The sequence below is a fragment of the Eumetopias jubatus genome, unplaced genomic scaffold (genome assembly GCF_037043125.1).
Source record: "Eumetopias jubatus isolate StellerSeaLion01/CBP00866 unplaced genomic scaffold, mEumJub1_p1.0 scaffold_5, whole genome shotgun sequence".
NCBI classification, from domain to species: Eukaryota; Metazoa; Chordata; class Mammalia; order Carnivora; family Otariidae; genus Eumetopias; species Eumetopias jubatus.
This window is the reverse complement of record NW_028274811.1, coordinates 94,381,531-94,405,686: the sequence shown is the minus strand read 5'-3', so window position 1 is coordinate 94,405,686 and position 24,156 is coordinate 94,381,531. Positions and strand designations below refer to the sequence as shown.

General features: G+C 50.2%; 1 protein-coding gene across 4 annotated transcripts in view; it reads left to right on the top strand.

The window, feature by feature from the left end:
- Window positions 1–24,156, top strand: part of KCNIP1 (potassium voltage-gated channel interacting protein 1) — a 371,320-nt gene that overhangs the window by 165,387 nt on the left and 181,777 nt on the right. For 2 of the 4 annotated variants that reach the window (XM_028102618.2, XM_028102619.1), the window contains exon 1: window positions 1,462–1,522. The exons of the other annotated variants lie outside the window; for them this stretch is intronic. In XM_028102618.2, coding sequence (XP_027958419.1) covers window positions 1,462–1,522 — 61 coding nt within the window. Of the gene's footprint in view, window positions 1–1,461; window positions 1,523–24,156 lie in introns of those variants that run through there. 4 annotated transcript variants of the gene reach the window in all.

Sequence of the window (24,156 nt, the reverse complement as noted above, 5' to 3'; positions counted from 1 at the left end):
GAGCTGGGGTGAACCCATAGGGGTGAACCCAAACTTTGCCTTTTGCAGGAGATACTGAAATAGGGGTTGGGGTTCTCTGTGATCTGCAGGGAAAACACAGAGGGGAGACTGTGTTTGTTTTTTTAAGATTTTATTTATTTGAGAGAGAGCATGAGATGGGGGAGGGTCCGAGGGAGAAGCAGACTCCCCGCCGAGCAGGGAGCCCGATGCGGGACTCGATCCCGGGACTCCAGGATCATGACCTGAGCCGAAGGCAGCCGCTTAACCAACTGAGCCACCCAGGCGCCCGGGGAGACTGTTTTTTAAATTCAGCCATTACCCACTCAGCACCAACTCACAGCCTGCCCTGTAGCTGATGGCTAGGAAATTACTGGGGGGGTGGGGGGGGTGGCAGAAGGATGAAGGAGGGAGAGAGCGAGGGGAGAAACAAAAGAGAGAAAGCAAGGGTCCAAAGGGGCTCCTTTACCCTCCCCGATTCTCAGTCATTAGGCCAAGTTGGCCCTGGCGTTGGAGGAGCAGGAGGGACCCTTCCTCCCATGACAACTCAATTAGATGTATGTTTTTCATCTCTCCCTGGGTGGGGCAGACTTTTTTTTCCCACGCCATGAATTCAGGCAGTGGGTTAAATAAGATTTCCCTTGAAGTCAAATGAATTAGCGCATCACACACAGGGACACACACACACACACACACACACACACACACACACACACACTCTGGGGAGCAATCTGCGGCTGCCCCCTGAACCCCACCCATCAGCCAGGTGCCCACCCGGGGCCGTGCGCCCAGGGGCACAGCCCCGGACTGCGCAGAGCGCGGCAGGTGCAGGCGCGCGGGGAGGTGGGCAGCTGGGCGGCTGCTGGCGCCCCTCGTGGTCCCTGCCCCCCGCCCCGCCCCGCCGGGGTTACCCGCCGGCCACTCCGCGCGCCTCAGATTCTCCCCGAGCGCGGGCTGGCGGGCGGGCGCGCGGCTCCGCTCCGCGCCGTGCCTGCCTCTGTTCATTCATGATTGGTACCCGGCCCCCGAGAGCCAGCCCGAGCGCCGGGAGGGGAGCGCGGCGGGCGGCAGCAGGGGCGGGCGGAGCGCGGCTCCCGCACCGCACGCGCCGCTGGCTCGGGAGCCTCGGCCGGCGGGCGCGCAGCCCCGTGTCCGGCTCCGAGCAGGCTGCGGGGCAGCATCCTCGGCCCGTGGCGCGCGAAGCGGCCCGGCCCGGTTCCGAAGGCTCGCCGGGACCCGCGGGCCCTGTGAGTCAGTGCATGTGCGGGGCTGAAGAAGGAAAGGCAAGGCTCCCAGCGCCCCAGCCCCACGTTCGCTGAATACCAAGCTGCAGGCGAGCGGCTGGGTGCTTTTTTTTTTTTTTTTCCTCCTCCAATTCGGAGTAGAGGAACCACACTGATTTCTTTCCAGGGGAGGGGAGGGGCAGGGCGAGGGGTCCCAAGTCGCACACAAGTGTTCGCTGCCATGGGGGCCGTCATGGGCACCTTTTCATCTCTGCAAACCAAACAAAGGCGACCTTCTAAAGGTAAGCCACCTCCTTCTTCCTTTTGTTCCCCTGGCTGGGTTTGGGGTGCTTGGTGCTGAGCTGGGGTGTGCCACCTGCCTCTCTCAGCCTGCACCCTCCTCTCTACGAGGAGCAAGGGCAGGTGCTTGTATCCAAAGGAGTAAGAAACCTGGCGGGAGGTTTGGTGTGAATATCGTGAACACGCAGAGGAGGGAGCCAGAGTGGGTGCTGGCCCCAGGGGGGTGGGGTGGGGAGAGCCCCTCTGGGGCTCCAGGTGCCGGGACTCTCCTCCTGGAAATCTCTAGGAGCAGCAGAAGAGTGGGATTCACAGGTGGGGGTGACTGGATTGTCTGAGTGGAAATGTTGGGAAGCTCTTTTGGTTCCCATGACGGCCCGCGATTGTGCAACGGTGGGCACCCAGCGAAGGTGCTCACACATTCACACCCTCCTCCGGGTGGCAGTGCTGGTGCAGACCTAGGAGTCCGTCATCAGGGAGAGGGTGCTCTGTCTGCCCACCCCAATAAACCTCTGCAAGCCAAAAGGAATCAGCTGGTGCCACGTGGTACAACTCCCAGGGCTCGTGTCCTGGTGCCTGGGGGCGTCATTAAGAGCGAGGGCATCACACAAGGGTGCTGCCATGCGCTGGGAACTGCCGGGAAGCTGAGGGCAAACGTGAGGTCAAGGTGTGATGGAGCCGTGAGCTTCAGTCAAGGATTAGAAAGCGTGATACCCTCCTGTTCATAGCTGCCTTTTCCCAGCTGAGACATGCCCAGTCTCACCAGCGGGACAGTTGTCAAACGGGTCCATGTGAAGTTGGGGTAAATGTATGTTGCGCCATAAGGGACTATGCAGGCCTCCTATCCAGCAGTGAGAAAGTTGGTTGTTGGAATGAAAGAACAGGATGCAATTAGGAAGAAAAGAAAACGATGGGTTTTGTTTTCTTCCGTTTAATGCTCAAATCTTATGGTGAGTGGTAGAAGGATTTTAAGTAACCTGACACTTAAATCTTCAAGTTCTGCCATTGGAGCTCAGGTTCTGATTATAGGTACAGGGGCTATAATTCCCAATCTTTATCCTGGGTAGTGATTAGAACTGTATTAAGGTAAGGGTGGACCCCAAGGTGCTCAGTGAGTCTGCTCTTAGGACTTGGTTGATCTCTCCTGACTCATTAGGCAAATCTGCATCAGAGTTCCCCATGAGTAACCTGTCCTCAAAGTGTCCAGGCCTCTGCCCCAGCTCCCAGAGATATCAGGCGGGCTAAGCACTGAGGAATGAGATCTCCGGGTATAGATCTTAGGTGATAAAGCTGGATTGGTGTTTACATCCTAGAACGTGGGTCTAGGGCCGCATGAGTTACGAATCCTTCTGGCAGGGAAAGGTCTGCTTGCCCTTTTACCAGTCTTGGGCAGGCAGGGTCTGTAAGCCTAGACCCAGGTCCTTGACATCTCACAGATCCTCGGATACTACTTGTGTGGGAACAGAATTCAGCCCCAAACCCCCATCATTTATCTGACCACTGTGAGGTCCCAGAGGCCAGGGGACTGTGCAGCAAGAGACCCAAGGATTTGCTTGAAAATATTTTCAATGCCTGTGGCTCTTCTGGGAGGCAGCTAGGTGTCATCGAAAGATCTTGAGCTCTGGAGTCCGGTGCGGTCTGGGCGTGCATCCCAGCTTCATAACACTCCCTCCTTCTGAGATCTCAGGCCAGCCTTCACCTCTCTCAGCCTGTTTTCTCATCCATAAAGTGGGTGAGAATACTACCTCCAGGCAGGAAACTGGTGTGGGGGGAGTAGAGGGAGTGAGGACCCTGTTTCATACATAGTGTGGGCTGAGCCACCAGGGACCCAAGGAGGTTGTTGTAAGGACATGAAAATATGAAGGATGGATATGAAGCTCCTTGCACAGGGTTGGGCAAAGATTAAGAGCTCAGACATTCTCTTCTTCTACACAAAATTCCAGGTCGCCCTGGTGAATTCCCAGAGGCCAGAGCTCTTTGCTCTCTCTGAGGACCCTGAGAAAGGGAAGTGGGGGTGACAGCATTCAGTGAGCCCTCCCTTACTGTGTGCCTGGCACGGTGTGGGGTGCTTTTATCTGCACTTACTTATTTAACTCTCACAACAATGCTTGTTTGAAGCTCCCAGCAGGTCAAGGCTATTGGGCAGGCTGCCATGACAAGCTGCCCCATCCCTGAGTTGGGAGCCCCTCTTGCACAGAGTTCCACCACGTTGGCTGAATTGTCCAAGGCTCCAGCCATGTACATTTCTCCCGGCATTTGCCCCGATCAGTGTTATCTCACCATCTTCCTCTGTGGAATGCTGATCAGCAGAAGACCTTTCCTGCAGAGGGAGGTGACTTGGAAACGGGCTGAGGAGGCCAGTGGTCAGGGGCCACTTCCTGGTCAGGTCCCTTACCCCCTCGGGGCCTTAGTTTCTCCTCAGATTCCATCCTGTTCTCAAATTTGAAGATTCTCCTTGCTGATGCTCTTACTGGAACTGCTACTAGACATCAGCCTCAGATCTAATTAGAAGCAGTCAGAAGAGGGTGGTGGAGGTTTTCAGTTCAGGAATTGATATCCCTGCTAGGTTCAAATCCAGGCTCCACCACTGACTAGCCTTGTATTCCTCAACTGTAAAACAGGGACAGTAGTAGTTACTGTCTTAAAATCGCTGCTGTGTTGTGTGGATGTCAGGGTAATGCAAGTCAAATGATCAGCACAAGCTCTGCTGTGTAGTAAGTGGTCAGCAAATTTTAGCTACTGTTCAATTTATGGTTCTCCTGTTTGTGGCTTCCAAATGCCTAGAATAAGGCCATCCTGAAAGTAGGCAGTGCCTCTGGGAGTCCTAACAGCTCATTTCTGGAGCCCTCTTCCAGTGCCGTCTAGATAACTAGGACCCAAAACCCTAGATGCACAGATGCTGGTCCTGTTACTGCAGCCCCCACTGACCTCCGTGCTGTGGCTGAAAACAACATAGCCTGCTGAACAAATGCCCTGCATGTTTCCAAACTATAATTTGGTGGCACATATACATTTTTTTTTTCCAAAGTAGGGCAAAAGCTCCACGTGATTAGTGCCGAGAGAGAGATGGGCCTAGCCCAAGCTTGGTGTTCAAGGAGAGCTTCCTGAAGGCAGCTGAAATCTAAATTAGTTTAAGAACTGTGTCACTGAATAAAAACATTCGAAATTCATTTTCTTTCTCTGTTTGGGATCTTTGTTTGTCTTTAATTAAGAAGGAGAAAAGCCCTGCTTTGGGGGGTTCAGCCTCCGCATCCCGGTCCTAGGTAGAATTTCTGGCTCCCAGAGTTTTGTATGTGCTTTTCATGCCTGCTCTGGGCTTTAAAGACTAAGTGCGAAGGGTTGGGGTGGGGGGGTCTCCAGAGAAGGATGATGTGGGCGCAGCTGCTGGGCCTGTGGGGCACAAGAGAGTTTAGGGAGAGCATCGCTGGACCAAGGTCATCATAGTGGAGATTTTTACCTATAAACAAATGGGTGACCGGTCCTCCACTACCAAGGGAAAGCATTCAGAACCTTCAGGAAGGTCTGAGCTTGTGCTCTCGAGTGTGCTCATTGAACAGATGAGCAGACTAAATCCCACAGCTGTCCGATGCTTTTTCTAAGACCGCCTGGCAAGTTAGAGACAAATATGGGGCTGGTTCCCTGCTGCCTAGATCAGTGAGCACTTTGGAGAATTTGTGGGACCAGAGGGTTCCTGATGGAGCTGCATTTGTAGTTTATTAATCGGACAGCATGTTCAACCCAGAAGATCTGGGAGACCAAGGAGAGGCAGTGATGTGGAGAGAAGCAGTAGCCCTGCTGTCACACAGCCCTTGTCTCAAAGGACCTTCGGCAAACCATTTGACCTTGGAAATGCCTGTTTCCTGATGTCTAAGGGAGGCATACTAACTTACAGAGGTGTTCGTGCTGGGCGGCGTCACCTGCTTCCGCGTCTTTGTCCATCCTTTTCACTCCGTGTTACCCTTCTCCCCACCTCCTAGTCCAATAGTTATCTTTCCTCCCATATCCCAAGGCCTCACTCAGCTGTTTCTGCAGTCAAGAAGGCTTTCCCAGGCCCCGGGAAGCAATGATTTCTCCCATCTAAATTCCCCAATTTTTTAAGGTGTGCCATCTCACGACTCTCGAGTCATGCATTGAACTGGGCACTCAATGGAGGTGTTAACTGCTCCTTCATCCCCCGCCCGACCCCCAGCCCTCCGCCACTCCAGAGTGTCGGCTTCTTGCAGTGAGCTTGTCTGAATCATTCCTCACAGTCCCCAGCTTGGTTTCTTGCACATAGTAGGTACTCAAAACATCTTTTCTGGAGGAAATTATAAATAATGGAACGGCTCGCCGATTTATTTTCTAGAACTGCAGACCCTACAGGAAAAGTTAGCTTCCCACTGGAATTTCAGTTACCAGCCCTCTGCCTGGAATGAATTCTCTTATTTGGTCTGCTGGCTTTGAATTGGCTTTGTCCAAGAAATGTACTGAATCTGTTTACCATTTAGCAGGGAGATGCTGAGAACGTGTTCCTACTCCCCAGCTCCTGATAGTCACAAAAGGATGAGGAGACCACAGCCAGTGCCAGGCACAGTTCTTGGGCCCTCAATCCCAGAAGAAAGTCAACGGCGAACAGAAAGAGGGAGATGGAAAGACTGCAAAATAGAAGTGAGGGACTACTGTTTAAAATGAGGAGGCTTTGGGTGCCTGGGTGGCTCAGATGGTTGGGCATCTGCCTTCGGCTCAGGTCATGATCCCAGGGTCCTGGGATCAAGTCCCGCATCGGGCTCCCTGCTCCTTGGGAGCCTGCTTCTCCCTCTGCCTCTCTCTCTCTCTCTCTGTCTCTCATGAATAAATAAATAAATAAAATCTTAAAAAATAAAAAATAAAAAATAAATAAATAAAATGAGGAGGCTTTCAGCCCAGTACCTGGCAAGGGACCCAGTCTTGGACCTCATCGGATACCTAGAAGGGCTTTGCTCAATAAATGCTCCGTAAATGTGCAAATGAACAGTGAGTGTGTGTGTCAACAAGTGAGTGAAAGAATGGGTGATTGAATGAATGGGAGAATAAATAAATGAATTAATGAAAGGAAGCAAAGGAAGTATCGAATGAATGCAGAAAGGAATGATTGAAGATATGAAATCACGTAGGAATGAATGGATCCATCAGTTAACGAATGAGCGGCGAAGTCCTAGGAGGGCTATAATGAAAGACTGTCTTTGCATGAAGAGCATTGATTGTCATGCTACCCCAATGCTGGATCTAAGCAGTCCACCATGAAACTTGGGAGGAGTCAAGGGCACAGGAAGCCCCGGTATAGATAATTAATAGTAAACTTAGAGCAAGAGCTTCTTAGAAAGCTAAAAATTATAAATTCAGTCAAGAAAAGTCCCGGTAGTTTTTGGATATCAGTAGGTGTGTAGTGTTTTGGGGAAGGTGAGAAGATGGGAAAGTATCTCTACTTTCACTCTTTTGTTGATTCATTAAAACAAACAAACAAACAAACAAACAAAAAACTAAAACAAGGACTGGTCCAGAATGGCCTCCCTTGTATATCAGGTTCATGTTTACCTTGTCTGGGTGAGATCAGGAACGTGTATATTTGTCTACCCATTTATTTGTTCCCTAAGCAATCTCTTAAGTATCCTTCAGCATTGCTTCCCTGATGTTACCTCTGCCCAAGGTTCACTCTGGCTCCCGCTCACCCTCCACCTCCACCTCCCCATTCACCTGGTGAACTCCTACACATCCTTCAGGACCTCATTCAGTGTCACCCTCTCCCAGGCTCCTGCAGGCAGGGCACATCTCTCCGTACCCTGTTACTTCCGCAGCCGTTGCGGCTTCCCCTTGCTATAATCGTGAACATAATGTGATTATGGATTCATACACTTATCTCTCTGACTAGCTCTAAGGTAAAGAGTCTTATTCCAGAGTTTCTGTCAGGCCTGATATTGGGTCCAGAGTTGACGGGATGTTGGCTGTGTGGAGGTAAGGATGGATAGACCAGGGTGTGTGTTCCTGACGGCTCCAACTAGCGCAGGAATGCGGCGGCACAGATGAGAAATCTGGGTCTGCTCATGGGGAGAAGCGCTGCAAAGTTCTGCATAATGGCCCTGGAGTTGATGTTCCCATTCATCAGGCAGAGAATGAGCAGTGTTTAGGAGGGAGAAAAGGAGAGAGAGAGACTGAGAGTCTTGGGACCTTCAAACAAAGTTGACTTATCTTTAAATGCTTCTCCTCCCTCCAGGGAGTATTTTAAATGGGTCACCTTGGGGGAGTTGCTGTAATCAGTTGGGATATGGCTAGCTTCCTATACCCTAGCAATGGGAGCAGAATTCTGGATTAATTCTTGCGATTCCAGGCCAGGCAGGAATCTTCACTGGGGCAGTGGGGGAAATGGGAACCATGCTCCACTCAAACCAGGGGACTAGAAACAGGACTGCAAAAAAAAAAAAAAAAAAAAAATGGTTAGGACCACTGCAGGAAAGTAAGACCTGGGTTTAAACTCTGGCTCTGTGACTCCTTAACTGAACCTCTCTGGGCCTGAGTTTACTCCTCTGCAAAATGGGGACAATGACTATGCCTCCCTTACAGGGCTGTATATGGGGTCAAGGAGGTGGTGAGGACAGTGCTTCACATAAGGTGCGATGATCTTAGCAGCTCGGGGTATTACTGGCTTTGCTGCTCCTTTATCCCATCTCAGAGCAGGTCCCTTCCTCCTCTGTTGCTTCATCTGCACCGTGACTGGGCAGTCCTTGGTGAGCTCTGTCCCTTCGAACTGCAGCCTCTGATTCCATCCCTCTGGGGCCCAGAGCCATCACAACCCTGGCCCCTGGAGTCCCTTGCAATTTCTCTGGTAACTCCTACGGGAAGCTGGCAATGTTAGATGATGAAAGAAATTCCCAGTGGTGAGATAAGAAAATGGGGATCATCTGCCAGGGTGAATAATAATAGTAGCTGATGTTGACTGCTGCTGTCTGCCAGGCACCTTGCTCGGCCCTTTCCTACGTTATTTTATTAACCTCTTCCCAGCCCTGGAAGACAGACCCTATTTACAGCTCCCATTTTGCAGATGAGGAACTGAGGTTCTAAGAAGGGAAGCTACTTGCCCAGGGTCACACAGCTCGTGGATAGCAGTGCCCAGTTCTGGCTGACCCCAGAGCCTGAGCTCTTAGGCACCACACCATCCCCCTCCCTTCCTGGCCTTGCCTCAAGGAAGAACAGCCCAAATGGAGAATGTGGATGTTGGGGAGAAGGCATTCAGGGATGGACCTCATTAGCCATACAGAACAACTGAGCCATCTGCAGGCCCTGAGCAAAATGCTTTTAGCCTCATCTCAAACCACCCCTGAATCTGTTTCCATTTAATCTGACACCGCAAAAGCCTAAATATGAAATGATTGGGGGCAGAAGGCCAATTAGCAAATTCATTAATAGGATTAAACATCGCTCCTCTGCTCTAATCATTTATGTGAACTAAATTCTTTTCCCTTTGTTGCAGCCATCATTGCCTGGGATCAAGCACTTAAATCTCCAAGGATGTTAGAATTTCAGACCTTCTGATTTGGGAACCCGAATCAGTCAGTGTCTTCACATGGTCCAGAGAGGCAGGGAGGGGTCAGTCAGTTGATGGGTGGTCATTGCTAGAAAGGAAACCAACACAAGACCTTGCTGGTGTTCCTTTCTTCCTTGGCCACGGGTTGGCCTACATCTGTATGACACATCTGCGGGTGATATGGCGGTTTGGGGCATATATTCCCGGACCTGGATACAAACCCTGTCTCTGCCGCTTGTTAGCTCTGTGACCTCAAGCAGGCCCCTCTCCTCTGTGAACCTTCATTGCTACATCTAGAAAATGGGGATGTTGATAGTAATTCCCTGCCAGGTTGTTAGGGGGCTGAGGCAGGCTCGGTGCCACGTGGGAGCTTATTAGAAATGCAGTCTCAGGTCCCGACTGGATCAGATCTTGCATTTTACTACAATCTCCAGGTGGCTTCTGGGCCCATTGACCTAGAGCACAGATTACAGTACGTATGTATGTGTTTATGTGTATATGTGTAAGTTTACATGTCAAGCCGGAAGGGGCCTTTGAAGCCTCCTGGTTCAAGTCTCATTTAAGATAACAAAACGGAGCCCTGAGGAGGTCAGTGGTTTGCCCGTAGTCACGCAGCTCGAGCGTCCGATCTGGGATCTGAACCCCAGGCCTCCCCAGTCCTGCTTGTCTTCACATAAATTGCTATGAAGTCAGATCTCCCCAGAGGAACATTTCTTCAATCGAGCTTTTCTTTCACTCTTTTTAAATAAAACAGAAGTGCAGGGCTCTGTATGCCCACTAAGTTTTAATTTGATAATTTGAAATGTTATTCCAGCCAAGTGAGATCCTGAATCTTGATTCTACCAGCCCTCACCTTAGCTGTGAGCCTAACCTCCAAGTTCTGTGCTACCTGAAGATATGATAAGGAGGCTTTCTGAGCCTTCAGCGAGTTGTATCTCAGACATGGGCCAGAACAGAGGGCAGGCAGAGCCTTGCGGACTAAAGACCTCTCTCTGCAAGGAATTTCCTTGATAATGCTCTGAATTGCAGAGCAGGGTGGCAGCCTGGTTTCTGTACAAAGCCTTGGTATGGGATTTGAAGCCAGAAGGTATGATGGAGTTAGTAAGAGTCTCATAGACAAAAGAAGAGCCTGAAGCATGACGTTAAGTGCCTTTTCCATGGGGTATAGAAGGACCTCTCTGTTGGAAAACCAACAAGCAATCCTCTGAGATGTCGTAGGAAGCTTCCTGCGCTAAATGGTTAAGCGGAACTCATCCAGGGTCAATAAACTTGTTTGGGATAGAAATTGGAGGGATAGGGAAGCATTGCTTGAGGAGGGATTCAAATTTTTTCAAGGCCTGTATGTCCCAGACCCTTCTGCATACCTGATCTCCTTTAACTTATACAATAGCCCTGTGATGGTTGTAGTGTTAGTCTCCCTTTACAAATTCGGACACTGAGGTTCAGGGAGGTTCTATGACTGTCTAGTGACTAAAGAGCAAGGAATTGAAGCTTGTCTGCTACCAAGGCACTGCAACACATGGACTCCTCCTCCAGCCTGAGGCCACACCCAGGACAAGCCGACCTTGGATGCCCTAGAAGGGGTTGAAAAACAGCGGCTAGCTTCTGAGCCCCTGGGAACCAAATGCGACAGCCACCAGCCTCCCATTGGCCCTGTCACCTTCTCCCTCATGCACACCCTGCACCCCAAGAGAGAGGAGGGCTCTGCTGACAGCTGAGGGAGGGTTCTAGAGGCCCCGCAGCACCCGGCTTCTGTGTGGGGCTGAGGCTGCCCCTTTTCTCCATCCCTGGCACTCACCCGTGTACCACTCTCCCAGATGGCCAAACTGTACACTCAGCAGGGGTCTCTTCCAGAGGCTTCCCTGCTCACCTAGTGGGGGCAGCAGGGGGCTCACTTCCTTCCCTTTCTCCTTTGCATATTGCCAGCACTGGGCTAGATTAGGATTCTAAGCCTTCAAGGTCCTACAGCTAACATGATTTATTGCCCCCTTCCCCCACCTTACCAACTACCACTTAGACGGTTCACAACAGAAACAGCAAAATAAGTCTAAGGAAGTTGAATGAAATTTGGATTTTTTTCCATGATGACTACTTTGGTGATTTTTTAAAAAATAGATAATACACTTTCAAAACACTTTTTTTTTTTCTTCACAATTTTTGGTGCTTCTACTTTGCTGGTACTTTAAGCATTTCTTGAATGGGTCTGTTGTGTATTTTTGCATCAGAGTGGGAAACAGACAGGAAAAAGAAAAAAAAAATCTGTATTGAGGACCTACTGTGTGCCAGGCACTATGCAAGATGATGACAAATATAACAATAATAACACAAGTATTATTTTAAAAGCTCTCATAATAAGAAAAAAATAGTAAAAGCAAATGACTTTTATATAGCATTTTTTTTGCCAAGTACTATTCTAAGTGCTTTTGATATATTAAACTAATTTAATCCTTACAACAACCCAGTCCTATGGTTATCTCCATATAACACATGAAATCTCATACTCTGAGAAGTAGCATTCAATCCCCCATTTTAAGGATAAAGAAATTGTAGCTCAGGAGGAAGTGACTTGGCTAAGCCCTTCCAGACGGCTGGTGGAAGAGCCAGGAGTCCCACCAACTCTGACCGGCTCTAAATGCAGATATGTGTCCCCCCACCCCCTGGGTGCATTATAAGCAGGGGGGTGGGAGGGTCTGGGACTAAAGACTGAGCATTGAATCCTGTCCTGACTTTTTTAGGAGCACCCTCCACTCCCCACTACCTGTTCCCCTATTCCTTCTGCCCTCACCTTGTGCGACTATTCCACCATCCCTGGGTCTTCCTAACCTTCCAGAGCAACCACTCTGTGCATTGGTCCCCGTTGTATAGCCTGTACTGGAGCTAAGTCAGGTTCCTATCTCCCCCCACCACCACCAAGAAAGAAGCTGCCGGAAGGAGATTAGTGGTGTAAGATACTGTCTTTGCCCTCAAGGAGCTTCATTCTGATGACAATAATATTAACAGCAAATCTTTAGAGCTCTAACTATGTGCCAGACACTTTAGCAGCTTGGTTTTATTTAGGCCTTATAGCATCACAAGGAAGTCAGCATTATTACTGGACTCTGTACAGATAAGGAAACTGAAGCGCAGAGGACATAAAGAAATGTCAATTATCTCACCTCTTGGAAATGGCCAAGCCAGCATTTGAACCCAGACGGTTTGACTCCAGTGCCTGCCCACTTAATCACCAGGCCAGACTGTATCTGGGCATCGACTTTTACCCAGTTGCAGATTGTGTTACACCGTGGGGGTTCAGAAGAGGAAAGGGCATCTCTGTCTGAGGGTGGGGCTGAAGAATCATGGAGGAGGCCTGAAAGAAGTGGCATTCGAGGCTGATTAAAGAGCAAAAGCTGGGCCTGTGCAGGAATGTAGGTTAGTAAAGCTCTAGGCTGAAGGCATAGTATGAGCAACGTCTTTGAGGTAGATGACAAGAAAGGAGAAGGAATAAAAATGACAGTGATGTTATGCACTTTTGTGACTTGGAGGAAATCAGTAGAAAAGTCATCATGAGAAATGTGAGGGAACAGAATTGAGGCAGAGAACAGAGTCAGGTGTCCATATTTAGAAATGTGGGCGGGGGGGCGGGAGGGTGGTCCTGAAAGGTAGTAGAGAGGAAGGATGAGGAAAGGACAAAGTAAGTGGGGACCAAGACTGTCTCCTCTCACCCTCACCCTGCCCTCCCAGAAGTCTCCCAGGGATCCCTTCGGCCCACAGCTGCTCCCTCCTTCCCCCTCCCAGTGCACTCGCTGTTTGTCCTGCATGATTTAGCAATTGATTGCCTTGAATTGCTCCATAATCGCTCCCTGTAAACATGCTCTGGCTCTTCAGTAAGAATACACTTTCCTCAAAGACTGGAACCTTTCTTTCTGCCCTTCTAAGCTTCTCCAATGAGTCCAACACCAGTCTGGGCACCTGACTGGGCACTTGGTGACTTGAATTAACATTTCACTGAGATGCACCAGGACTTGGGATTCCCTAACTGGGATTAATGTAGCACATTAACCAAGGCACAACTTGAGGCTCCCCTCAGCATATCCACAGGATCTGACCATCAAAGACGGTGGGTTCGTGCAAAAACATAGAGCATTGGAGGTAACAGCTTAGAGTTGATAGAAAAGGTATGTTGAGTGAAATAGAACTGAAGGCCGGTCCCGGCTTACCCTTTACAAGCTGTGTGGTTGAAGCAAGTTGTTTGACCCCCCTCTGTATATCCATTTCTTCATCTATGAAATAACGGCAATCATGATATCAACTTATTGGGTTCTCATGGGGATTGAATGAGATCACGTGAACGCAAGTGTTTATAAGCTGTAAAGCAATGCATAAATGGTGGGTATTAATATGTAGAGGATGCTAATGATCACAGGTGTAGGATTTGCTTTTGATGGTGGTGGTGATGATGCTCGTGGAGGTGATGGTGGTGGTGGTGGTAGCAACGATGATGGTGCTAGCTGATGGTGGGTAGTGTTATTAGTGGTGGTGATGGTTATAATAGGGACAATGTTGGTGATGGCAGAGATATCGGTGACAGTGAGAATAGTGGTATTAAAGTAGCAGTGGTGGTGCTGGTAGGTCATGGTGTTGCTGGAGCATGATAATGTTAGTGGTAATTGTGATGATTATAGTAGGGATAACAGTGATGGGGTGGTGGTGGTAGTGATGGGAGCACGATGGTGGTGGTATGATGAGAGGTGGTATTAGTAATGGTGGTGATAATAGTGGAGTTGTGTTAGCAATAAGGGGGGTGGTGAAATAGTCGTGTTAGTAGTAGTATTGGTGGTGAGATGATGGTGGTAGTAATGGTGGTAGTGGCACTGGTGGATCTGAGGCTATCCTTTGCTTTGTTCAATCTATCTTCTTTGACTAGTCTACACAGAAGGATTTCTAACCCTGAGAACTTGCATTCCCCCAGATACATTTGTCAACAGTAGGAAAGAATAAGACACATCAGTTCATACCTCTAGATTTACCCATGGTTGGCACTTTCAGAATCATTTTCATACAGGCTGCCTTCATGACACTTGCATTCTCAGGACAAAGCAGAGTGCCATGCCTGCTACATAGCCAGTCTTCAATAAATATTTGTGGAATGAAAGAGTAAACTTGCAGGAAAACATAGGCTATACTCTTGGATGAACTCATCAGATTTAAATGTCCTGCCTCCAAAGGTACGCAGGGTGGTCAGGCGGCTCCCTATTCCATCAGAATGCACCTGCACCCACACCATGACCAGCGTGGGAAGCACAGCCACCCTTCTATTCCGACAGCCAGGGAAGACTTCCTGGGAACCCCCTGATGTCACCCTGGCCTGACCACATTCTGCCCTGATTCTGCGCTGACTGAGCACAAGGAACAGTGGAGAAAATGGCATCTCCCACCAGCTACTTCTGGAGTGTTCATACCTCTCTCCTGAGCGCCATTTCTGATGCATCAGGAATAAGAGGCATGTCCTGCCCCTGGAGACATTCTTCTTGGCAGCAAGTACCTCCCCCTGAGCCCGGGAGGGATTACAGAAGTGATTTCAAATCCAATGCCTCCACAGGCCACCTTCTACCCTGGACACGTTAGAGGTGCCTGTAGGGCCTCTCCATCCATTGTAAAAAAGGAATAATCTCATGTCAAAATTGTAGGGTTCTTGTGGCATTTAAGCATGTGGTGTATAGTAAGGGCTCAACAAATGGTAGTAATTCTTAATATCAGTAGCTTGTATTATTTCTATCATTAGTGGAGAGAGTAACATAAAAAGTAGTGAATGATGAGAGACCAGAGACTGCCTATCTCTCTTTAATGGAACACATTAAAGAGAGATGGTTTGGATGCATCTTGAATACCCTGGTCTTGGAACTCTAAGCCTATGGGGTCCCCTGAATAGACCACACATTGTTGAGCAGCGGGATGGGGATGACCTGTAAGCAATTGCATTCAGGTGCTGTTGTGTTGAATAAGGAGTAAGAGTTGGAGATTTACATCTCAGACTTGCTTCTCATTGGCTGTGTGACTCCAGGTAGGTACCTAAGTGAACCTTGGTTTCTTTGTGTGTCCAGTGAGGTTAATAATCCTGATCACATCTGTTCCTTGGGAAGAATATGGAAAATAAAGTGTAAATGGAGCAAGGGTGGGAATTTGTTTTCCAGGCAGCTCAAGACCAGAGGTAATGGAAAGACCAAAGTGCTTTTGGGATTAGAGCTGCCTACAGCCTTTATCTGTCTCTGGAGTTGATTTATTATTCCTCCAAACCCTGGAACAAAGTCAAGGAGGGGAGGAAAGAAGGGAGGAAGAAGGGTCATAAGAGTGTGGAAGAAACTGTAAACATGTGAAGTGAGAGTAGCAGGCCGCCTGCACATTGCGAGCAGTCGATAGAGGATTCACTGCGTTGTCCTTTTTATTCTCGTGATTGTTCTTGCTGTCAAAACGTGTGAAAAAGAATCCAGGTAGAAAGGAGAACTGAAGCAAAGACACAGGGTGAGTGAGAACATGGAGGGATGGAGAGATCCTAGGCTAAATTTGGTCAAGGTGACAAAACACCATGTGCAGCGTGCAAAGGGTGGAAACTGAGACAGGCTGTTCCCTAGCCGTCCCCCCTACAATTTCTAATACCACCCAGTGACTCTGTGTCAAACGGAAAGAGTTCTTTAAAGATTTTTTTTTTTTTTTTTTTGACAGAGAGAGAGAGTGGGGGGTGGGAAGGACAGAGGGAGAGAGAGAATCTCAAGCAGACTCCTTGCTGAGCACGGAGCCTGATGTGGGGCTCGATCTCATGACCCTGAGATCATGACCTAAGCCAAAACCAAGAGTCAGATGCCCAGCCAAACTGAGCCAACCATGTGCCCCAAATAGGAAGAGCTCTTTAAAGGATGTTTGGGGTGTGTGCATTTGTGCAGAGAGAGAATTTGTGCTACTGTGTATAGAATATCAGACACCATGCTGGGCACGTCCCCCAAATCATCTTTTAATTGTCACACAACCTTACAAGGTAGCCGCTGATATCATATGTATTTTAGAGGTGATGAAACGGAAGCCCGGAGAGGAGACGTGACTTAACCAAAGACACCTCGCTGGTAAGTGTAGGGACAATATTGAACCCAGACCTGTGTGCCTTAGTTTCTGTGGCACCATCCCTCAGAGACTCTACACCTACTGCCTGGTATTAGCTCCATTTGACCTTTGGGGAAGCTGAGGCTCACAAAAGCTGCTTCCCACAGTTGCCCAGCCAACTTGAAGCAACGCAGGATTAGTCCTGGTTGTCCCGATTGCCAGGCCCGCGATCTCACCCTGGTGGCTCACACATCATTGGAACTGATAATGCAAGAATCTCCCATTCCTTCTCCTTCCCTTCCTGCCTTTCTTGGCCTTCTTCCAGAACTGTGGAGGAACAATAAACCAACTCAAGTTTTGGGGAAGGGGAAGGTTGTCGGAAGTTCAATCCCCGGACCAATTTGGTCTTTACATGACTTCCATGTGAGTTTCCGGGGAGACAGACCCTCTCCCCCGACTCCCACCTTGCCCTAATATGTCAGCGGGCAACAACCAGACTGAAAGACTGGCACAGCAATCCAGACCCCACTTAATTCAGAGGTGTTCCATGTAACGGTGAGATGCACAGACTTAGAAGCCAGGCCGCGCTGGTCTGGAGAATGGCTCTGTCTTTCTTGACGTTTATGAGCTTGGGTAGGTCACCTACTGCCTCTGAGCCTCAGGACCTTCATCTCTCTCCTAAGATCTCCTCTCTCTGTGAGGATGAATTAGAAAAGTGTGTCTAAAATACCCACTCCAGAGTAGGCCCTCATTTGAGGGTTAACAAGGGTTTCAGTTGTTAGGGTTTGACCCCGTGAGTCTCAGGCTATATAACCTTGATGAATAGAAGCTCCTCTGCAACTACATCCTAGTCCCTCGCCCAAGTATGACAATGCCTGGCACGTGCTCTCACTGCTTGTCCATTACCCGTGGCAGATGCTCATCACCCATAGTAGTACTTTGTCCTTCAGCGCTACAATGTAACCTCAGCATCCTTCTTAACACAGCACTCCAGGCAGCCACTACCAATTGATTGCAGTTGGCGTGGGAGACAGATGAAATTATTTACATCCCCATTCTGATGAATGTCATAATTGCTTCTCCTCTCTACAGCCCAGGCTGTCTGGCTCCAGTCTGTTTTTGTGAGTGTGTGTGTGTGTGTGTGTGTGTGTGTGTGTGTGTTTAAAGTACTCTTCCAGGCTGAAAGACCATTCCAGTCATTTGTTGTTGGTTTATTTGTAGGTATCTCTGTGCTTTGAGAATTCTGCTTGCCATGTCATGCCTGTTGGCTTGAGATCTGCAAGGAAGATCAGCTCATATCTGGGAGGGGGGGCAGGTGGGAATCAAGTTAGAACTCAGGAAAGCAATCTCCATGCACAGAACTCACCATCAGCCGCCTTTAGGAGTGACGCAAGAGATGGTGACTGACTATGAATCTGAAGTCTCAGAAGTTTTAACAAGCCATTGGATGATGACTGTGGTCTCAGGAAAGTAGGCTGAGAATAGAACATTTATTCATTAGAGTAATACTAGCTGTTGGAACAAATAGACCCCAATATTTCAATGGATAACCACACAGCATTTTACTTAACGTACATCTAACTGTTCCACGTGGGTGTTCCTGAGGAGCAAGGAACGCTTTTCTCTGTGGTCATGCAGGGACCCAGCCTCCTTCTGTCTCGTCACTCCGTCGATCCTCGGGCCACCTTTACCTCTAGGTGAAGGCGGTACAGACGGCACACCGCTTCTTCACCCCTGTGACCTGGCAGTGACAGCCATCACTATACTCAGATCTCGCTGGGGAGAGCTCACTGCATAACCCCACCCAGCTGGAAGGGTGGGGCTGGGGGTGCAGAAAATGCCATGTCTGGCCAGCCCAGCGACAACGCCACACCCTTGGGGAAGCACAAGACAGAAGTAGTGTAAAGGCCGAAGCTAGGCCTGCCCCAGACAAAGCGGGCCCCACATCAGCAGGGTGGGTCCTGCCTGGGGAAGGAGTCTGAGTCCAGTGCTGTTTGGTCATCTTGGGCGTGGAGGACGACAGTTCGAGAGCCAGAGGTCAGCGGCAGGGTTAACACTGAGCCCGTCCAGGGAAGGCCCGGCCCGTGTGATTGGGGGATCAGCTGTCTCCGTCCCAGGGAGAGGATGCAGCAGCCAGAGCCTGAGGCGTCCAGGGGTCCGGCAGCGTCCTGGGCCCTTCTAGGTCCCCGGGGACACATTAATACAAGGTGCCTTCGGGGAAAGACAGCGCTGCTCGTGACCCCTTGAGCAGCCCTTGTTTTTCACAGCGGCTCCATTTCTCAGTGTGGTTTATATTTTGGTCTCATGATCTGGGTTAATGAGAGTGTTCTCCTGACAGATGGGTCCCTTCTGGGTGTGCCAGCAAAATCAGGTTTCCACACCTCCGAGGCTAGGGGCCCGAGAATGGGGAAGGTGCCAAGGTAAATGCCACCTTTTAAGGTCTCTGGGAGGCAGCCAGCAGCCTCCCCTGGGCATGGCCCCTGCCTCATCACGAGGCTTCTCTGGCTGGCCCCCAAGCATGTGGGAGCCCCGTTCGCAGCCCTGTAGGTACAGGTCCTATCTCCAGCTGCGTGTGAGACATTCCAGCAGCTTCTCCCTAATCTGTGGAAGGGAGGAAGCAGGAAGGAGAGGAGGTGAGAAAAAACAGTCCTGTGCTCAGTCTTGCCTCCAAAGCATACCTTGTGAGCCTCGTCTGTACCAGATTTGGAACAAAGGAATCCTGGCGCTTTGATTATCGCGTCTGCAGCAGTTGGTGAAATGAGTCTGACACTCACCAGTGCCTTAGTAGGAATTATAATTACATCGGAAGACCCGAGGCAACCAAGTAAACTGATTAGCGGCTCGCTCCGAGTTGATAGATTTTTTTTTTTTCCCCCACTCTGGGTCATAAATAGGGCCATGGGAGATGACAGCTCACTGGGTGGGAGCAGTCCGAGACGGGGCTGTGTACATCCAGGAGGCCAAACCGAGTGGTGCCGGCAGGTTTCCTGGAGAGACAGACTTCCACGTGCCCACCTGCTCCTGCACAGGATGGCTCCGCTCCCTCAGGCCTGGGGCTGGCTCTGATGGTGGGCAGGGCTCGCTTAGGCTGCAGCGGGTGTCCTCAGAGAAATCTGAGGGTGATCAGACTATTGGGTGATGCTCTGGGAAGCCCTCCCCCAGGAAAGCTGCAGCTTCTGCCAGGCATAATTATTGCATGGATAATTACACGATTCAGAGCCTGCTGGAGAATCCTGGGCTGGTGCCAGAGCGGAGAGGCAGGGCTCCGGGACTGTGGCCGGTTGCTGCTTCTCAGGGAAGAGACTCAAAGAAAGAGGGTAACCATTCAGCTTCCTAAGAATCCTACCTGGCAAGGGCCAGGATTTGGCAAATGTAAAGCCAAGAGAGGTGGGAAGCTGATGAGTTCTCTTTTCCTCTGCTCACCCTCTTCGAGGCATGGGTCTCCAGGGTTCTAACCTAAGCCCCCTTGTGCACTCCCTCCGGGCCTTACCTCCCTGGGAGAGCCCATCCCCTCCCACTAGCACCTGCATGCTGATGATGCCAAGCTCCCCAGCACCCACATCACCCTCTGAGCTTCAGCTGTGCATCCTCAAATGCATGCTGGGCATCTCCTTCACGTGTAGCTCATCACACCCCAACCTAAGCTCCGCTCCTTTTACCCCCATCTGCCCCTCAGCCAGCATTCTCGTTTTGGCCAGCAACACCTCATCCTCCCAGATTAGACCCCCCAGGTAGAAACACAAATCCTAACCTTCTTCTCCTCCACCCTCCTCATGCCCTGTGAGGCCACATAATGTCAATTCCTTCTGCCTCTCCTCCCCGCCCCTCTTGCATGGCCCAGGGCCAGGCTCCAGGGTCATCTCCAGCTTTCTTGTAGGGGCCTCCTCACTGGCCTCCCTACCTCCACCCTCACCCCCTTGATACCATCCTCCCACTACCTCCAGGTCCATCTCTTTTAGTGTCAATCTGGTTGCACCTTCCCACACTTAGTGCCCTTCAGTGGTTTCCCGTCACCTTCAGCAGCAACATGCCCCTTCAGGCTCCACTCAATCTGGTCGTGCTCCCACACTGCATTGCTTGCCATTCTCATGACAACTGACGCTACCGGATGTCGCTGTGCACTTCTGGGTCCTCAGACATGGCTTTGTCATGCCTAAAAGTGCAAGTGTGGAACGAGGGAATGTAAGGGTGAATGTTCCAGGCTCTGGAGCCAGCCTCTCTGCATTTGAATCATACATCACCTGCTAACTGTGCCACTTGGACGAGTGACTTGACCCCTCTGTTCTTCTTTCTTTACGTTTATAACATAGCAGTGGTAGTAATAGTAGAACCTATCCCATGAGGTTGGTGGGAGGATTCGGTAAAATAATTCATGTAAAGCACTCAGAACATAATCAGTGCACAGTAGCTGTTTTATCAAATGTTTGCTTCATGTCCCAAGGTGGATACTCACAAAATGTATAATCCAGAAAAAAAAAAAAAAAAAAGATTCCGATTAGTTCACATCTTCATTGTGCAGAGAAAGAAACTGAATTTCTGAGAAGGGGAAAGGCTCGACCCCAGTCGCCCTCGGAGCCTGACCCCCAAACCCCAGCCTGGAGCTCTCTGTTCTGCCCTGCTGCCCCCCCCCCTAGTGTGGAACCAGACAGCTCCCCCCAGACGGTCATGTTCTCTGAGTTGTGAGGCCTCTCCAGATGTGAGAGGGAGACAAGTCAGTTGAAGGAGGGAGGAAAAATGTGCAACTTGGTTTTATTCAAAGTTTCAAAAATAAGGAAACATCGGATGGCAGGTGCAGTTAGGTGCGCTCCCATCCAGGGCCTGGGGAGCTCTGTCTAGGACATTATAGTCTCAATGAGGCCCTGGGCTCAGTCCGAGGTGCCCCATTTACTGGGTCCCATTGTTTGCCCAGGATCGGTGGGAAGAGCCCATGCCTGGAGAGGCCAGCCTGGGCTTGGGAAGCAGCTAAAGGGAGCAGGTCCCTGTCTCGGGGCAGGTCTCTGTCTTTGGTGTCTGAGGAGCCTGTCCCAGAGGGGCTGGGCCTGGACTCTGCCAAGTGCTTGGGTCCTAACCCGGACTCTAGCACTTACCAGTTGGGTGACCTCAGACACATGACTTAACCTCCCTGAGCCTCAGTTTGTTCTTCTATAAAATGGGGGATCATAATAACACCTGCTTCATAGGGTTTTGTGGGAATAAAGGACATCATCAGTGTAAAAGCCCCTAGGTCATGCCTGGCCCTTAGCAAAGGCTCCACACACATCTAACAGTGGCAATAATCAAGTCAGCCAGTGTCTGTAGGGCACCCGTCCCTGCACACGATCAATGCAAATTTCCTCCCTGGAATGCACAGGAAGGAAGACCTCTGTGAAAACCCTACATAGATCTTTGCTGATTGGCAGTTTTTCCTCAAGTTAATTAGGAAGCCTTGACCCTTCCTGCCGCGTGGGTCTCTGACTCAGACCACAGTATTGCTAAGACAGCAGAACGTGGTGACAAGCCAGCCCCTTTCTCAGACAACTGAGGAGAGGCAGGTGGGGGGTGTTCTGAGAGCTTCTCCTGGGGGAAGTGGGGGAGGAGCCATCTGACATCCCAGGGGCACCCTGGTTGAAGGGAGTAATTCAAGTAACGGTGTCTCTGCTGCGCCCCTCAGCAAGGGGCGCGGGTATTCACTCAGGGAGTGTTGGCTGTGCCTCCTACCCTCTGCCCCGTGCCCAGAAATCTCATCTCTGCACAGGGCTGTGCGTCAGAGTCACCAGGGAAACGGGGCTGCTGAGAAAGCCAGAGCCAGCCAGGCTGCTCTCCTGGGGTGACACGCACTCCGTGCTATTCGGGCTTACAACCACCCCTGGAACCTCCCCGGTGCCAGGCCCTGGCTCCGCCCTGCTGAGTCTCACATTCCAGGCTCCCTCTCTCTGCCCAGGATCCTTAGGCGCTTTCACCTATGCCTCCTCCACCTTCCAGTTTTGTGAACTTGCCATGCATGGGTCACCTTCCCAGGGACCTAGTTTCCTCATTTGTAAAAATCAGTTTATATGTTGTGACTCTGAAGTGAGAACCAAGTCTGCAGAGCTTACAACGGTGCCTGGCGAGTCATACACACTCAAAATCCTCCACCTTTGCCTGGTAGCCCATTTCTGCCTGTAAAGAGAGGGAGGAGGTCTGTGAACTCAAGGGACATGCTTGGGGGGACTAAAAACCAGGCCTGTGAAGTTCCAAGTCCCGGGTTTTTCTGCTCTTTCCGGGCTGTGTTGGAGCTGTCATTGGAGAGGTTCATTCTCTAGCATATCAGATATGTACGGCACCAGATGATGCTTCTTTTTAATTGGAGATCTGTTCTTCTGGGCCTTGAAGATTTGCTGGAACTGGAGAGTCACCAGTGGAACCCAGGTTGTGACATCCAGGGAGGGGAAAACTGAGGCATTGTCAGCCCAGGGTTTGGGACATCTCTACCCAGCCTTGCCCCTTCATCTGACTAGCTACTTTCTGTCCTCTGGGATGTGGCACAGGCCTCACGCCTCCTAGAAAGCCATCCCTTATGTCTCCTCTATCCCAAGACGGACTTAGGTGAAACTTCTCTCTGCTGCAGGACTCTGCTGCTCACAGGAGCCCAGCATGGAGCTCCAGGCCAAGAAGTTTAAGGTCAGAGAGCAAGTCTACTGTTTACAGGGCCTGACATATGGCAGGAGTTAAATAAAGCTATGTAGTTACTTATTTGCCAGGATTCTGCCTCATTCCAAAAAAAAAAAAAAAAAAAAACAGACTGGAGACACCTGAATGAATGAATGTTTGCAGGGCTGAATTAAACTGAGGCGGGGTGCTGACCCAGGAGAAACTATGTTGGCATGGCATCAGGAAGACCGGGGTGAGAATTCTGACCCTGATCCTGTAGCTTCTATAGAACTTCAGAGAAGTCCTTTTAGCTCCTACCGCCTAACTTAGCTCATTCATTAAAGGGGGCCCTGAATGTTGTAAGGACCCAGTATGAGGCCATGTGCTGAGGTCAGCAGCTCAAAGCTGTGGCAGAACCAAGCAGAGGAGTTTGACATTGGCCTTTTAAAATATTCACGAATAATTGGAAGACTGTGTGGCAGGTGGTCACTGATTATTTTGCAAAGGTACAAACTTCCATGGTGCTCTTTGGAGGCCTGGAGGTGTGTGTATGTTGGCAGGAGAGGTCTGTGAGCTGGAAGTTTGCCCATGCACACACCCACCCCCAGCACACACCCACCCCCAGCACACACATCTCCAAATGGCTGCATTTTCCTCTATCCGTCCTTGGGCCCTAGGTAAGAGCAAAAGGACTTAAAAAACAAAACACCTTAAAAAAAAACTTTGCTTTGAAAGTCATGATGTAATCTAATGTTACATAGCATTTATTTGGGGTCGGAGTTCATTTCAGTAGTTTCAAAAACAATATTGTCCTGTATTTATAGAAACAGAAGTTCTAAAGGGGTCTTCTCCTTTTCAGCAAAGGTCTCCTTTATTGCATGCAGTGGTATCTGTGAGCTGGAGGGTTTGGGAAGGCCCCGGAGCTTTCCTTGGAGTGTCAAGGATTGACTTCAGTAGGAACTGGGCATGACTTCTGCCCCGAAGCCTGCCCAGGAGGAAACCTGCCTCTCAGCCTCGAGTCCCACCCAAGCTGCTCTGGCTCTGCCAGAGCTCTGGCTCTGCTTAGCCAGAGCCTGCTGCAGGCTCCCTGGCCCCTACGTTTCCCACCACCCCCACTCCCCTTGACCCCATCAGCAAGCCCCTTTTTCAGGATTGAGCTGGCAGTGAATGGTCTCTGGGTATTTGGAGAGCCTCTCCGAAGGCCTCAGACCCTCTCAACACCATGTGGACTTGTGCAAAGAACTGCAGGCCAGACTTCATTTTGCTGTGATATTTGCCAGCAGGAAGGCCCGCCTGTAGGATGGGCCATGCTGCATGGCTGCCATGAGGAATACTTGAGAAGTGTTGTGTCTAGGGCCTGGAGCACAGCAGCAGCTCCGGAAAACTTAGATCATCCTCCTAAGGTGTCTGGAAGGTGATTGG